Source organism: Poecilia mexicana, unplaced genomic scaffold (assembly GCF_051168715.1).
Source record: "Poecilia mexicana isolate PSO_F unplaced genomic scaffold, ASM5116871v1 scaffold_15, whole genome shotgun sequence".
Lineage (NCBI taxonomy): Eukaryota > Metazoa > Chordata > Actinopteri > Cyprinodontiformes > Poeciliidae > Poecilia > Poecilia mexicana.
Window position 1 is genome coordinate 25386380 of NW_028263384.1, and position 18093 is coordinate 25404472.

The 18093-nt window shown below is 38.4% G+C and overlaps 1 protein-coding gene across 1 annotated transcript in view; it reads left to right on the plus strand.

Annotated features, from left to right (window-relative positions):
- The window catches only part of klhdc3 (kelch domain containing 3), a 32290-nt gene extending 16563 nt beyond the window's left edge, over positions 1–15727 (plus strand). Inside the window, exons 9-11 of the mRNA XM_015002304.2 lie at positions 8369–8442; positions 10090–10168; positions 12432–15727. Coding sequence (XP_014857790.2) covers positions 8369–8442; positions 10090–10168; positions 12432–12498 — 220 coding nt within the window. The 3' untranslated portion in view covers positions 12499–15727. The remainder of the gene's footprint in view (positions 1–8368; positions 8443–10089; positions 10169–12431) is intronic.
- Positions 15728–18093: the final 2366 nt, after the last annotated feature.

Below are 18093 nucleotides of genomic sequence, written 5' to 3' on the forward strand. Positions count from 1 at the left end.
TCCTGCAGAGTGCAGCCGTTTTGTTGAGCAGTTCATGAAGGTCAGGAATCTGGAGCTTTGAGATCTCCTGTTGGGACATATTGTGGTTTATCCAAGGGCAGCTGTTACTCCGTGAGGTGTGGCTTGTTATTGCTAAATGAGGCAGAGAACTTTACAAGTAAGACGTTGCTGTGGAAATTCTAAATTTTATTGATTTTTTTTGTAGACTAAAAGTAATAACTACGTTTCCTTGATTCCACCAAAACATGCCTGTCAACACACCATCAATTTCTAACTGCCATCTTGTGGCTTTAGTGTCAAAGGGTAAGCTCCAGAAGTTTCCTTTTATTAATTGTCTTTGTGCGCGTGCCTGTGTGTGTTAGTATGCCCCAGATAAAACCTGTCAAACAGTGAAGGCGACCCCCGCAGGATGTGGGGCATCCCGCGCGTGGCGGGACAAGACCCTGGGGCGGCGCAGCAAACACTGTGATTTACTCTTCAAAGACAAGCTCATGATAGTATTTCATCTGCATCGTAACCCTCCTTAACCCACTGGCTGGCTGTGTATATTAGGGTGTCATCGGGCTGGGTGTTAGGCTGCAGCTCAAATAAACAGCCTGAAAAGGTGAATCTTTGTGACGCTGTCATAAATCGATTTGTTTAAAAAAAAAAAACAAAAACAGTTTGTTTCTGAATAACTGCTAACTCAACAACAAACTAAACATTTTGTTGAAATAACTGTGCATCAGAAACAGAGCGTTGCATGTTTGCCTTATTAAAAGAAAGAAATCCAATTTACAACAGCAAGACTCTTTCTCCAAAAACGCTTATTGTACAGTTAAGCCTGTTGCAGTAAGCAACTAATTAGTTAATTGAATGATTAATTAAAATGAGCTCAATCATTTCCATTCTGATGACTAGAATTTTTGTAGAGCAATTTTGTTTAGACATCAAAATCCATTTTATTTATAGTTTTGGTAGTGCATGTTTTTTTATAATGTTTGTTGTTTTTGGTTTTATTTTGAATATTTAAAATATTTTCCAGTTCTAATGCTAAGTGTTCTTTACAAATGCTATCAACACAACATTATCATTTATTACAATAATTTCAAGGGCAATTTATCTTCCAGAAAAATTTGTTATCATGTCATGTCTAGCAAAATATGTTATATCCAACTTTTACTGCTTCAGGTTAATCCTTCCTTATTGCTAACAATATTATTTCCCCCTCTGAGTTAGAAACAATAAATAGTAGTCTTATTTTTATGCAGCTTAAAATACCTCTACTCCCATTTCTTCAAGTTTTAGGTGTGTTGCTTTTTTCGTATATCTTAATACAGCGGCTGTTAAACAATGAAGAGTTGTTTTTCTGAGAACATATCTGTCTCTTCACAGGCAAATCTTTTTTTCCTCCTTCATTCATCTTGCTCAACACAGAGCTCGTAGTCTGCAATGCAGAGTCATCTGAGTGAAGCTGCATGAATGAAAGGAGACACTTTTCGTAAACAAGAAGATTTTATGAACAGTTGTAAAGCATAAACTTAAGATGGATGAGACGTACCGTTCTAATCGACAGGGACACTTTGGCAGGCCAAATTTAAATTTCTTGAGAAATTTCCTAGTATTAATAATAATAATACCACTACTAATAAGTTAATAATAATAATAATGATAATAATAATATTAACATTAGCATAAACATTAGCAGTAGCTACTGCCCACATAGCAGTAAGTAGCCTTTTCCCTAAAATAAGCTTTTTAGCTATCATTTCATTTGTTAGCCATATTTAGCACACTGAATGGAGAACATCAATGTAAGACAAGATGCTAGTGATACTCCACATGCCATCAGTAGCATTTAGGCTAACATTAGCATTTTGGCAGATTTTAGCTTATACGCTAATTGTAACATACTGAATGGAGTAAGTCCATGTTACTCAACGTGCTTGTGACCATAGACATCATATACGTAGACGCCTCATGGAGCGCTGAGTCGTACGTAACAGCGTGCGCCATCTTCTATGTGGCAGCAGAGCGATCGGAGCTCCTTAAGTCCTGTGCAGTGTGGACTTCTTTCAACCGTTTTACAAAACAAACTGGATTCATTGCCATTACCTTTCACAGGTAAGGATGAAAGATCAGAATTACTTGACTTTGTAGCCAGAAATTTGCTTCTAAACAACCGAAAAATATTTTCTATGTGGCTTAATTGGCCCGAAGTAGCAACTGGTTGTTAGCGTAGCAGCTAATGTTTTCATACTGTTTCCTAATGAGAGAGAGCTGATGAAAAACCGCTGTTAGAGGAGAAGTTCATTAAAGATCCGGGGATTTTGTGAGGAAAGATCAGTCAGGATCAGAGCTGGAGCTGCTGTTCTTCAGTCTGTTTCACAGCTCAGCTTCACCATGTCGGTATTTAGCTGTAAAGATGCTACGAGTCAGAGCCCAACATGCTGAAAATGTCTTTTTCTGATTGTGGAGGAAATATATGTATTTTCTATTTTACTTTTGGATAATTTCTCTTTTATCCTTGGCTTTAGCCTGTGAACTAGGACGTGTCAGTAGTCACTGGAGTTCTCCCAGTGTGACCAGTCACAGACAGTGTCACAGTCTGTGACCAGTCTGTGACACTGGTCACAGACTGAAGCCTGTGGCCAGTGTTCCCAGTATAATAAATAATTTTATTATTTCACTTTTGGTGTATTTTTAAATATCTCACTCTGAAGTATTAGTGTATTTATACAGCTTATGTAATGAAATCAGAATAATTTACTCTGTTATAATTATTTTCACTCTTTGCTGTCAATAGCAGAGTTGACATACTGTAATAAATATTTTTTCTGGAAAAAAGTAAGAAAAATACATAGTTTAATGTTTGACAACGACTGATTTATAAATCAAAAGTCATTTCTCAATAATGTATAAAAATAAATACAAGAAAATAATTGTTCTTGTCTTGAAACGTTAAATGTACATTCAATTATGGGATTATGTAAATATGTTCTGTAATTAAACACTGTAAAAGTGCATCTGCTAATCAATGTCAATATAAAAATTATCAGAATAATTTATATCAAACAAAAACATTGTGCTCTTTATTCAGAAATGCCCCAAAACAATTAAATAATCACATCAAACGTTAGAAACTCTGTCTTTAGTCATTTCTTTGATTGCCAAAAATATTAATGTGTGTGAGAAAATGTGTCAATGACAGCTATTAACTTAAAATACTTTGTAGAACAGCACTTTGTGAAGTTCGGTCAATTTACCTGTATTAGCTTACTGGCACATATTCCACGTTCCAACCAACGGGCACACTTTGACAGGCCCCTTTTAAATTTCTTCATAAATTTTCTAGTGTTACCATTGTTATTTGTAGCAGTGAGTACCACCAGTTGTGTTTCAGCATCACCAGTAAACCCAGCTGCCTTCGTCCACAGTGGCTGAAACTGGAGATAAGTGCTTGTTTGGGGCCGGCATCCCCTTTGTCTAATCTAAAGTCAGGCGTCTCTCCCTGCAGGACTGATGTAGTTTGTGTCTCAATCTCTGCATGGGGTTTAGGTCTCGACAGCAACAGCTCCTAATCCACTGTCCAGCCACGACCCGGGAGGGGGCACTGATAGCCCTGGAAGACATGGGGTCTCAGTGATTAATCTATCAATCTGTGATAACTTACAATGTTGGATTCAATTAGGAAAATTTAAATCCCAGATCATTCCTATCTCTGGCTGGAGTCAATACAGATGTTAAGAAATCCTTTACCTGCTTATAGATGCTATCATTTCAAAAATGTGTATGAAAACTTATGCTTTATTAGTCCTATTTGAAGGTTAGGAGCCTCTTTTGTTGATGCATATTTATAGTCATGTGGTTATCCAAATGGCCCCCTGTGTCCTGGTTGATGGACTAGAAGAAAAGAAACATTTTACTTCCTTTTGAGAAAGAAACATGGCAGACCTGGCTTTTCATGAACGTACACACCAATGAAAATGTCAAAGGGAGTGAATTATTTTCAGACCACAACCTTTTTCAGCACTTTAATGCATTAACAAAACTACCGTAGAGGTTGTGAAATAATTTGAAGGCCCATCTGGCTGTCCTGATAAGATGCTTTGCAGGAAGTTGTTGTGTGTGATGAGTTCCTGTGGGTTAAGGGGGTTCAGAAAAAGAAGAGTTCAGTGGGAAGGAGAGAAAGGAAAAGGATGCAGATCATATCAGCCCAAGAATGAGGATATGGCCAATGAAGACGGTAAAAACATTGTTAGAAAAGGACAGGTTCCACATCTGAAGAACACAGAGAAAATCTCAGTTTTACCACTTTGTCTGCCTTTTTACAGTTTCTGAAAGTCATTTTTAATTCTACTGATTGCTCCTTTTCCTTCCAAGACTCTTGTTTCCTCGTCTGTTTTAGGTTTCTGGACGCTAGCTCAGCTCTGTCTTCTGCAGTTTCAAGGCCTTGGCTTAGAAGGTAATTAGGTGGAGTAGGCAGTGCAAGGGCTGGCAATTAGGTGATTAGACGCCCTCACTGAGTGTTGTTTGAAATAGCAACCGGTGTTGTTTTAGTGGGGGGAGCAGCATCACTCAGGCATCATTCAGACTGGGAACCACTGCCACTGCAGGGGGAGGAGCACTTTCACACACACACTGATACTTTGCTGATCAAGTAACAAAGTGGCCCGTCAAACACCAGGATGCCACATAAAGTCGTACGCTGTGACTTTCCCACTTCTTAAAACCGCCAGTCCATCGTTCGTCCGCCATCACCCCCTCGCTCTTTCTCCTGCCTTTACGGTTCAGTTCATTCTCTTCCTTTTTGTGGCGACCAATAAAGTATTAACATCTCCTGATGCTCTGCTAAATTTCACACTCAGGCCGACAATATCCACAAGCAAGCGAGAAACTTTTATCTAGGAGGATGCAATCTTCAGCTTTCTTGTTAACACTATTACTGCTGTTCAAACATCGTCTTATCTGCTCCGCTTCACATGTCAGCATCTTCAACCTGAACCGTCTCTTCTGAGTGAGTCTGCACAGTAGTTCACAGCTACTGAGCTGTGCTTTTCAGACACATATGTTAGTTGTCTGGGCTATTTATTGAATTGCAGGTACTATTGCGATATCAATGTGTGCAATATCTCAGTTGCCAAAGAGCTTTGATGCAATGCTTGGAAGCCCAGGACAGTGTCTTGGAAAGGTTTTCACACCGCTTACATTTTTCTGCATGGTTTCATGTTACAATGAATAACTTGAATGCATTTTGTTTGAGTTTTATAAGAAAAAAAAATACATTCTTCAATAAATATGCATTATGATATGGAGTTTTCACATAAACACGGTTAAAAACTAACTGTCCAACCACTGAACACACATTTTAAAACAAACACCACTGAGAGGAAAACTCTCACAATATTCATCTGTAAAAAAAAAAAAAAATAAAATAATAAAAAAAAATTAAGCCATTGAACATTGTCAACTTTTCCCCCTGGAACATTGTTCTTCTCATTTCTCCTAACATAAATGGAAAATGTCTCTTGTCCTGTCAAGAAATTCAACAATCTTCACTCAGTTGCTTCTTTTTTGTATAACCTGCATCATATGTAAAAGCCACTTGAAACCAGAGATCTCCACATTTAAAAAAAACAAAAAAAAAAACTTATTTCAACAAAATAAACAAAAAATAATATCTTTCCATTTAGCCACCTTATGAAACTTCCTAATTTATATCTCTTTCAAGTACTTATCCACTAAAGTTACCTAATTAACTGTGTATTATTGTAATCTCAATATAAATCCAGCTGTTCTCTAAAAGCCTCAGAGGTTTGTTGGAGAACGAGTGAACACAGCAGAAAAGTCAGGAAGAACTTTGTGGAGAAGTTTAAAGCAGGGCTAAGTTATTTAATAATATTCCACAGTTTGAACATTTTACTGTTCAGTCCATCAGGAGATATGGCACTACAGCATCTGGTCAGATGTTAACAAAATGAACTTTTTGACCTCCATCAGAAAGAAAATTGACGTTGCACCATCCGCATGGTGAAATGTGGTGATGGCAACTTTTCTGCAGAAGATGTAATGTAGTTCATCAGTGTAGTTGGAAAGATCGATGGAGTGAAATACAAAACAGTTCTGAAAGAAAACCAGTTAGAGGCTGCTAAAGACTTGATTCTGGGACAGAGGTTCACCTCGCAAGACGACGACCGTAAACGAACAGCCAGAGCTGCAGTGGTTCAGATCAAAGCAGGTTCATTTGTTAAAATGTTCCTGTTAAATTTGATGTTTGCAAACATAAATCTGACTGAGGTTGTACTGTTTTTCATAAAAGAAAAGGGTTAAATTTTCGACTCTAGATTTGCAAAGTTGGTGACGGCATAACCCTGAAGACTATCGGCTGCAATTACAGCAAGTAATGATTCTACAAGAATTAGGCGACTAAATCTGAATGATTGCCACACTTTCAAGCTTTTAATTTCTAAAATAAAACCTTGTGAAAGCCATTAATGCTTCTTAGGCAGCATAGCCAGCTTCTTCCTGCTGTCCAGATGCATGGTAGGTTAATTGGTCTCTCTAATTTGCCTTTAGGTGTGTGAGTTTCTGTGGTGGCCTGACGACCTGTCCAGGGTGAATCCACCACTGTTTTACCTGAAAACAGCCACTCAAAGCAAAAAAAAAAAATCTAGTTTGTTTTTTATGTTGCGATCATCATGAAAGTTTTGTTCATCACTGCTCATTATTAATACCTTATATTGTTGTCCTTGCACCTTTCTAATTTATTGCTGGCTGATTTTTGCATTAAGCTCACTAGTAAAAGCATATTTAAAGACCTGAGTAATGTTTCGACTCGGGGTGCTCTTCTAAGGTGAAGAGGCCGAGTCACCTCCTGAGGGCAGGGGGCTGTAATGACTTCCCCATCTGGACCCCTGGGACGACAGTGCTCGTGCTCAGCACCTCTCCTGGCCGCCCTAAGTCCGCCGCCTTGTTTGTTTAGGGAAGATTAGCAACGTAAAACCCTTACAACATCCTGAACACGCAGCGAGAGGGAGATGTGATGGAGAAGAGAATAGAGATTGATGGGTAAAAAGATAGAGGGGAGGGTGTGCTGCGGGAGACGGATTGTTTTTAAAAGAAATGAAAGAAAACAGAATATTTACAATAATTTTAAATGGTACTATATATCTAGATTGTTTCTTCATTTCTTTTCTATTGACTTGAAAAATAAAAGTATTCATACTCCTTAAAAATTACTACATCTCATGTCAATGGGTTTTATTGAGATTGTTTTATTTTTATCATTTTCACAAATAAAAATGCTGACATGTTAGTGTATTTACATTCAACCCCTTGAGTCAGTACTTTGTAGAACCGTCTTTCTCAGTGATTTTACCTGCAGATCTTAGGGAAACTGCTGCAAAGTAGCTCATGCCCATTCAAACTGGATTTGGCGCTTCAATGAGCATCAGTTTATAAAAACCTTTCCAAAACATTTTCAACTGCCTCAAATTTCTGGACATTACTTAGCGCATGAATATGCTTTAATCTAAAACCAAAAGGTTCAGCAAAAGCTTTTGCAAGGCGCCGTAAAGTTTCTGTAGCAACTGATCTTGGCTGTGTAGATCAGTGTAATATACATTTATGGTCTCCTAAATGCTTGGAGATGGCACAGGTCTGGCTGAATGTCTCCTTTGGGTTGTGTGAAAGTGTCAAGAGAAATTTAATCATCTTATGTAGACAGGTCTGTGTGCATTGTTATTGTGTCTGTAAAACAGTTATAGGGACGCATAAGGCTCTGCCTTTAGAAAATAAATCACTCCTAAAAGATTAACTTCCTTTGGCTCCAGGGTATTTATTACAGTAACGTTTTGTTTTATGAAGCATCGTTCTACTTGGTCAGGTTTTTCATTATTATTAATTGTTTAGAATAATGCCTGGATAGTTAGTATTTGGCATAGCTTTCTTTCTTAGACTGTGGTGGTTCAGGTGGGTCACAGGTGTGTGTGTGCATGCGTGCGTGCTTAGCTGTGGCAGGAAACAGATGTGCAGTGATATCATCGACTGCACAGGTCTGGGAGTCTATCAGCTCTGGCCAGCCTGCCGTCTCGGTGCAGTGCTCCACTTCCTGTGGGCTTAAATCATGAACGTCCATGATAAGGAGAGCAATGCGCCCGGTCCTGCTTATTGGCAAAAATCTGAGAGTCCCTGATTAAAAAGTTCAGGATTAAACAACAGAATGAAGACAGCAGATGAGATACTGCTGGTTTCGAGTCCTATAAATGACTCCATTAGAGAGTCTGGAGTGAAAAACATCCTGGGAAGCCGTTTGGATCCCGATCAGGAGAGCAGGAAGTGTGAGGGCTCACCCTAACCTAACTCTGATTGTTTTTGTTCTCTTTGACAGCCCCTGCCCAGAGCAAGGAATGGGGGATGAATTTAACCTCATGGATCATTCAGATTTGTACATCTTAGACTTCAGTGAGTATTCCTTCTGTTGTTCTCCTGCTTCTTGTTTTAAAAGAAGTTAAAAATGTTGTTAAAAATGTGTCTTTTCTATCCTTAAAACTATCAAACACGTTCAGGTAGTTGTAAACTTTGTTAATGATGGTTCATTCAGAAGCTGAAAAGGAGAGATACTGATACCTCTTTTCTTTTAAAGTTTGTTTTTGTTAAAACCACAGATGTTCAGGAACTGTTACATACAATCACTATGAAATGTGATGGAGAAGAGAAGACAACACAAACTCTAAAACACAAATTAACAGTTCAAACTCACTAGGATCATAAAGGTCACATTCATTTTGCACTTTTTAATTATTTATTTGAAACGTTTAATTGGTAAGCGATTATATTCCATACAACTTTACTAAAATTTGAAAACAGGGAACTGAATAGACAAGTTTGAATTAACTGTAGATTTTCTCATCTTGACACTGACGCTAGTTTTGAAAGTGTCACCTTGAATCCTGGCTTTTTCAAGGCTCCAACTTCAACACTGTCAAGAAAGCTCTGGGTTCTGTTTAAAAACCAACAATTTTAAATTAATTCTACCAAGAAAAGTGATCGAAAATCCACCCAGGATCATAAAAAAGGCTCGTCATTAGGCTGCAACTAATATTTATTTTAGTAATCGATTAATCTATCAGATATTCTGAAAATGTTTCTATTTTTCTTCAGTTTTGGATTGACTACTGCTCAGTACACCTTTTCTTTAGTCCATATACTCCAGTTGACGATTAATCGATTACTAAATTAGTTGCAGATTATTTTTGATAATTGATTCATCACAATTAATGCGACTTATTGTTTCAGCTCTTCTTGTGATATCTTCAAAAATTGTGTGGCTTGGGTTCATTTTGATTAATGAGCAAATTCTATTAAAGTTGTTCATTATATGATCATTCCACCGTGAATAAAAAACTAAAAATATTTTGAAAATCATTGCCCAAGAGAAGTGTATGTAAACTTTTAACCCGTGGATAAACAATTTTTAGCTAAGGAGTTGTAAAAGTCCCATTTTTTGACCATGCCAAAAAAAAAAACAAAAAAAACTATTACACCTTGTAACAACTTGTCTGGCGTGTCTTCACTGCACTGCTTCACTCCTCACCGGCCTTTCACTGTGGGCGCTTCCGCCTCACAGACACCCAAGTATAGTCATGCATCCTGCCTGCTTGGGACGGGCCTGCAGAGCTTTCTGGTCACAGTTTGGCTTCGTGTGGGTGGGCTTGCACAGGGACCGGCTGTACCCGGTGGCATCCCCTGTGCCATACGCGTCCCAGCGCCAGTCACGTGTGTCCTCCTCACACTGCTCATCGGTGAGCATATGGCCAAACAGCCATGACGGCGGCACTAAGAGGAAGTTTGTAGGTAAATTTAGAACGCAGGTTTGTAACAAGATGAGTTGACGCTTGCGTCACTACCCTCGTATGTAAATGTCGTTGTTTTGTTTCTGACTGTGGCCTGCTTTGCGACCACTTCAGGAGGATTTTACACCATAGAGAAGAACCCTATGGATCTTAGTTGTATTGCAGTGTCAGATTGAATTCCCACAGCTGAGATGTATATTTGTAGCATCAATATAATTAGATGATCTGACTCACTTCACTTTCTGTTTTTTTGCAGGCCCCAATTTGAAGACATTATGCAAAATAGCTGTTATTCAGTACAGTCTGGAGCAGTCAGGACTCCCACATGATATCAGGTCAGAGATGCATCCTCCTCTCATTAATGCTGTTTTGTCACAGAACCCACACATTTTAGGTCCTGTTTGTATTATGCTTGTCACTCTCAGTAATGAGGTTATTTATCAAAAAGGCAAATTATAACTCATTATCCTTCATTCAGCTTGTGGCGTACTAATGTACATTTTACACATAATTATACCTCAGCTAATAGCAGAAAAGTTTGTTTTATAAAAGAATCAAATGATCATGAAGAAACGTTAACGCAGACTGTGACGTATTTCGTCTGAGCCTTGTGCCCGTTTACATCACACGGACGCCGCCTCATTGTCCGGCAGAATAAAAGTGGAAACTGGTAAACTGACTCAGGCATAAATGTGTTATTAGATTTTAATATTTCGGCAGTGAAATAAGTTATAGCTTGGGAATAAAGGTCTGAAATGACTGAGATTTTCACAAAATGAAAACCTTCAGTAAAAATACTAGTTTTATCATATCAATTTATTTACAACAAAATAAAAATAAAAAAAAACAGTGCAACAATATAGTTAAAAGAGAAAGTAATTATTCTTTTTTATTTTATTCCTTTTTTGTATTTTATTTTTTTTGGTGAGCATTGAGAAATTACACTTTGCAGAAGGAAAAACAGTTTTGACTGTTTGTTTTTCTTTCCCAGTTCATATTTGTATTTTCAATCTCCTCTGACAGAATCGTTTTAACAGATTAGAGGGAAAAATAAAAACACCATAAAAGTTCACAGAACAAGATGCTATTAGACAACAAAATCTGAGCTCATTGGTGAAACGAAGTCCACCCAGTTTGTCCAGAAAATCAAATCTGATGGAAAAAGTCAATCTTTCCATCATTTCTAACCAACCTTTCCTCCATCTTCAGCCATTTTCTATCACTTTCTACAAACATCAACTTCTTGAAATTGATTTGCACGAAAAGACGTAATGAATAACTTGCACTTTTTGAAGCAAGTGTGTCTAAAACTTCGGCCTCCTGCTAAGAGATTTTTTTTCTCTCTTTTTTTTGCAACCTGATACTAATTGCTCCTCTTAACCTCTCATTTCTCTTGCATCATCTCTGCCACCTTGCACGCTCCCAGCCTTGGTGTTTGCATTTGTGTTTCTAACCCTTCGAGGGGTTTCCAGCTGGGGTCACAAGACTTTGGTTAACTCCCTTTTGCCTCTCGGTGGCGTCCCCAGCTCCTCTCTTAAATACACGTGCTCACAACAGAAAAACGAACAAAGCAGTCGAGAGGGAGTGAGTGTGAAACCAGAGCCAGTGATAACAATCTGCAGCTCAACCTCTGACCTGTCATCAGGTCACCGCTGGACCCTGTTTGCAGCTCCCGCAACTCACGCTCACATTACGGTCCGTCTTTTCCACAGCCTGCCTCTTTATTCAGACAAGTTAGAGGAGGTGATGGGGACGGCGCACAGCAGGGGGTCTGCCACTTTCTCTGTGTTCCAGAATAAATGTATATATAAATATATATATCTTTTTTTTGTTGGTTATTGTTGTTCAAATTTAATATATAGAAGTGTAGTAAAAGATGATAAAGTATGAAAAGTATCAGTTTTGGAGTAAAAACCCTTCCATTCACCCCTTCATCCCTCCGTTCTCCTTTTAATCACGAACTTATTACAATTTATAATTAGTCTCTCTCTTCCTTTATCCATCCATTTATCATTTATTCCTTTGTCTCTCTTCCCTTGTCCATTTTTTCCTTTAAAGTCTAGCTTGGCCTATTGTGATAACAACTTTTACTGGACAATAAATTGTCCCAGAAGTCATTGCGATAAACGACAACATTGTTGCTTATAATGGTTAGATAAGACCAAAACACCAGATTGAAGATTCTGATCATCCAGTTTTTGGTAGAAAGAGAAAAACCATAAATCATGCAAATGAAAATTATTGAACGCATTTTAATTTATAATGCGATTAATTAATTTATTGTTTAAAGTAATAAGGGCTACGTTTAGCCACTATAAATTGTCTAAATTCTGTAAATAAAGAAATGATGTGTGAGGTTTGAGTGCCTTTCTTCTTTTGTCTGGAATTTCAAAATACATTTGAAACCTAAATAAGTTAAATAAAATGTAAATTCTCTGGTAGAAATTCAAAACAATTATATGAGTTTTGCACAGAATATTATGATTATCATAAATATAAACATTTTAAACATGCTACAGTTACTCAGATTCAGCAAGAAAGAACATTTTTCTAAAGATTTTGACACATTTTTTCCCCCCTTCCTTTTGTTAAAATCAGATGGGAACTGGCAGCCATGACGACCAACAGCAACATCAGCAGACCCATCTTCTCCTCGCATGGTTGATGCAGCTGCAGACGAAACAGAACCAGGACTCTGTTTCAGAAAAGCTGAACTTTTTTTATTTTTAAATCATCCTGGTCAACTGAACTCCGAGGACTGCTTTGGATTTATCTTCCACATTCTTCAAATGAAAACTCATCACTGACCAAACTGTCCTGGCATAAGACTTCAGCAGACAGAAGGGCCTTGCCCTGCCTAAGGATGTATTTTAATCCTCGACACTCGTTGTTGTGGGCGATGACGCTTGTTCAGATTTTCCTCTTCTTTCTAGCCTCTCTAGGAACCCAATCAGCCTATGATAATCATAGACATGCAACTTCTAATCTTAAGCACAGGAATCGACGAGAATTTCAGCCAAAGGCTCTTGAGTGTGAGCGACCACTGAAGATGTCAAGACACAAACCTTCAGCTGCAGATCTGAAGAGACTGGTTCACATCCAGTAAAGGACAGAGAGTATTCAGGACTGCAATCCAGGAGTGTTTTGTTTGCAGAAAGTCTAAGTGGTTTACTAGTTTCACCACGACATGAAAGCCTCCCTGCTGCTCCGAAATGGCTCCCAAATGATTTACAAGACAGCTAGAGAAAGCTGTAAAATAATCAAGGGCATCTACCTCCCTCTAAAGTATTTGCCATTGGGTCTTTGACACCTCCTGCACATTTGACACCTGCTAGTCTCCAGAAAAAAAATAAAGAAATGTTGCAAAGAAGTGTGACCAACCTGCCGCGTAACTCCTCTGACTTCAGAGGATTTCAATATCAAATGCAGAAAAGATCATTTATCTCACAGATACACTTTCTGTGTGTGATTTGGAGAGATTATCTCATGAATGCATTTTGTTTGTAGACAATCCTTCAACTTTCAAACCGGTTCATTTATCAAGCAGATCAAAATCAACGGAAATGTTTGTGTGCGCAGCGTGAAGAAAGCATTTTGTTCATTTAAAAAAAAAAAAAAAAAAGGCTGTGGCAACAAAGTCTAATTTAATTCAGATTTTGTTGACACGTCCCAAAAGTAAGACCAAAACAAACTGTGTAACATCGTCTCTCATCGCTTCCCTGCCTCGCTGTGGCCCGTTTGTTCCTGCTGATTGTTGTTTCTCCAGCGTGACGTTTTTAGCCCTCAGCAGCGAGTACGTGGAGACAGGGCAGGGCAGGGCGCGGTCTAAGCATCATACTGATAAATTTCGTTTTAGCTTTTGAGCTTTGTGATCAGCAGATCCAGGAAGTCGCATCTTCCCTTCAAATCTGAAAATGATGAATCGTTCTGGTCAGAATCTGGAGGAGTTATTCTCTTTTTCTCATGTTTTCAAATCAGATTTCAACTTAATCTAAAACCTGAAGTTGTCGTTTCAGTCCACTCTGCGTCCTCTGCCCTTCCTTTGGGACCAAGTCTATCTTACCTTCCAGTATTGACATCAGTTTCCTCCTGCAGTGGCAGCTACATCTCTTGGTGCCCTAAAAAAACAAGTGTGTTTTTTACTGCAGCAGATTGATCTCTCACTGAAACATTTTATTAGATCCTTTGTTAAATTTGAGTGCATTTAGTCAGCAGGAATAAAAAAAACAAAAAAAAAAAAACGTCATGTTTTCAGAAATAATTGTTTTTAACAAAATCACTAGTGGCACAATTATTGGAACCCAAAAATAACATCAGAAAACACTTTATATTTTTTAGGTTAATCTGGTTTTCTAAGACTTTCTAAATGGTAATCCTTAACTTTTTGTTCAGCTTGTTTCCTTTAGCCTCTGGCCTCCTGGCTGGGCGAGGCTCAGATTCTCGTACCAATATGCACAGATATAAAAATCTAAAAGAGATTATTTGTGTTTCCAGAAAAAGATCCTTTTCCATCCTACCATCACAAACATGAACAGGGGCTTTGAAAAAGCAAGCTTATCTGCAATAAAAGCTCCATTTATGTTTGGCATTAAGAGATTAATTTATGTTGAAAATCACCTTTTGTTAATTGTGAATTTATGCGTTTCCTCCAAATGCTCTAAGAGCCTCATCAGAGTTCATGGCATCAGAAGATTTACATAAAAACAATCTTGTGGACTCTGCCAGGAAGTAAAATCTGTGAATAATGATTCAAAATAAGTGGGGAAATTATTTACAAGACACAAAATCAACCTCTTTCACTGACCTTATAGAAAAGTGATGTGAAAAAGAGGACTCATCTGCTCTGACTATATATAAACATTATAATAGAAGACAAAGTAAATGTTGATAAAAAATAAACTGACCACAGGGTTGCCAATGTGTGTGCCACTTGTAATTTAGTTAACAATTCAGTTTCAGATTAAGCTCCTGTGATGAAGGATTTATTTATATTAAAGCTCACACGTTAAATTTAGCTCCCAGTGTCATTTGACGGATGCAGGGAAACTTTTCAAGGCTCTGAATCCCGAACATCAGGATTTAACACCATTTTAAATGTTTACACAACAGAAGCAGAGTAAAACAGTCTGTAACTGCAGCTTAGTCACCAGGTTTCTGCACTATCGCCAAATGTGGCACGTCTGGCCTTACAGAGATGAGAAACTGCTCTTTTGCCAAGGTAGACTGGAGAGTTTTTAATGTTAACCTACACAAACCAGTTCAGACTTTTCTTTACAGACCAGCAGTGCCAATGCGACCCAGCAAGTCTGACACTCTTTGAACTACACACATGTACACTTAACAGATTTCCTTAGAGGATAAGACAAAGGATAATGCAGTGAAATCACATTTAAGCCTTTTTTTTTTTCACATACTGAAAAATAACAAAACGCAAAACAGAGATTTAATTTTTGTCTAAATATAGTGTGAAAGTAATTTAAATTTGAGCGTTTGCTGCTTTTGAAAATTCTGAATGATCATAATTGTCCTTTAAAAGAGAAGTAAATGCTAAATAATTACGGAGGCAAAAGAAAATAAAAATATAAATCCCTCGTATAATGCTCAGAAACATGCTGGGGTTTCACTCGCAGTGCAGGAAATGCAGTTTCTAATTCTCCTCTCATGGTTTTTGTTAAACCTGACAGCTCTTTGTTCAACGCTTCAACACGAGCTGGAAAAATGAACAAAGTATGATGGGGTGTGTTTCGGTTCCTTTTACAACTATATAGGCTCTTTATTCTGTTTTTATTTTTCACAATGTTTTAAAAGGGGATTCCTTGTGTGGTGAGGGCTGGCAGGACTTCCTGTGCAATATGCTTTATATGTGTATAAATAATAAATTGAAAACACTTTAAGTACTTTGTTTTTGGTATTAATTTGTCAAATTGTGTGGGTTTTACCATGACAGACACACACAGACTCATACTTATGAGCAATCTAAGGAGACATGCATGAAGAGGAAGATGCAAACTCCATGCTGGGATTTGAACTCAGACAACATTGCTGCAAACCTCCATCGTTTTGTCCAAGAGAACATTTCCCCTCAAGTAAAAATGTCTTTAGGACTAGTAGTAAGAGGGAAATAAATTACACAAATTGTTGAACATGAAGCAGTTTAGAGCTATCATCTGCACCGTGCTCCTTGCGTTTTCTCCATCGTCTTGTCGTGACAGAACCCCAGCTGCTCAGACCTTAAAGAAAATGAAATGGCAATTTAACTGCAAATGTAGATGTTGCTAAATCTTGCGTGAATTTCATCTGTGGCGTTTTTGAATCTGCTGTTTAGTTAGAAGCAGATCTGTTGGATCCACTGTGAAGACTTTTTGCTCTTCAGACCTTTTCCTTGCACAGCTTCTGCTCCCTGCTGGGACGCAGCGACGCCCAGCCCAGCCGGCCTGTCTGATGGCCCTCTCCGTCTACTGATGTGGGTGTTTGAGGTAATCATGGTGACACAGATCCCTCCTCCCCCTAACTGCTCATTAATGATGGGCGAGCGGCTGCTTGGGTGGAGGCCTCACCGTGTCTAACCCTGAACCCTGAATCCAGCGGTGGCCTGGCAGTCTGATCCTGTCTGTCACCAGCCATGTGCTATAAAGCCGGCGTTATCTGCGGCGTTAAGTGCAAGCCACAGACGGAGGGTCAGCTTAAAGTGAGGCAGCCGAGACACCGTGTCCCGCCTGGTCCCATCGCGCACAGGAAGCCGGGCCGCACTGGGTCCCCCTCGTCTGGCCCTGGAGCCCAAAAACGCAGGCGCTAATGTGGGGAGACACTCAGCCAAATTACTCTCTAATTTCCCCCCAGGACTGAAATGATCCCACTGGCACTTGAGAATCAGGCTGGGGATTTGTTCTGAGTGATTTGTTTTGTCTTGTCCACACATATCACTGTCCAGTCCCTTCACTCAAGTTCTAGTTCTCTGCGTTTGGCACCGAGGAGGGTCACTAAAACAAGAAGGCACCGAGGGAGAAGCCAGTTGTAGCAATTTAACCCAAAAAGTCAGCTAGAAACTGTTTGTACGAGTCAGAAAAGAAGCGTTCCCTGCAGATGTCGTTCTCACAAATATAACTCTTTGAGGATGAGCGACAGTTTTCATAAAAGGCCAAGTTTCTGCTGTGCTTTTTGTCATGTTGTGCGATATCCGTAATCTATTCATCTGCTAAAGGATCTGATTTAGAGCGAGCTGCTGGGCTGCTCAGCCTCAGTGCGTCATGATTACAGACCTGTAGCTTAATTCTCCTCCAGCAGGGGTTTAATTGGGTGACTAATACAAACACAAATGAAGTTTTTGGAAAACAAGCTCCCAAAGCTCGCTGCCTCCGAAAAGAAAAAACACCTTGATAAACGAAGAAGTGATGCAGTGAACAGTTGTTTTATGTAGGATTTGAACTATGATGACTCCGAAGTTTAAACGTAAAACTATTCTGGTTGTTTTTGTCCCATTTCAGTTCAATTCATAAATAATTTATTGATCCCAAAGGGAAATTAAATATTGTTGTGACTCATTTAATTAAAAAGTTGTTGTATGGATACTTGAAATCAAACAAAAACAAAAACAGATTTAAAAACAAAAACATCCAAAGCAATCTTTTCCAACATAAAGTTTTTGTGCAACCCTTGGTGGCAACAACTGACAATCAGAAGAAGTTTTTTTTTCTTTCTTACATCTCCACTGTTGAACTTTGACCCTCTTTTTTGCAGAGTTGTAGAAATGTATTAACAGTCAGGGGTCATCCTGCATAAACAACCAGTTTAATGTCAGTCAGCAACATTTCAATCAGATTTAAACGTGGGCTTTAATTAGGCCACCCCTGAATTTTTATTATGGTGTTTTTTTTAGCTTTCAGTGATGGATTTGTTTCGGATCATTGTTGTGATCCAGAACCCTTAAGCTTCAGGTCTCAAACTGATGGACAAACATTCATTACACTTCAGGATTTTCTGCCAGAGATTTTTTTTTTTTTTACTTTTACAGTCTTCTAAAAACAACTAAAGACACCCAGGTCTACTTCTTTAATATTTTTGAAACATTATCTTGTAATATAAACTAGTTTGCAGCATTTTTATTGCAAATTTTGCAATAAGATGCAAAATTGTGTTTGCGTTTGCGGTATGAAACCTTCGATTTACAGTCTTTTAAAAAAAAAAAATTGCGTTACAAAATGTGCAGACCTTATTTTAAAGAAGTCAACTTTTAAAAGAACTATTTTTAACCAACACACAA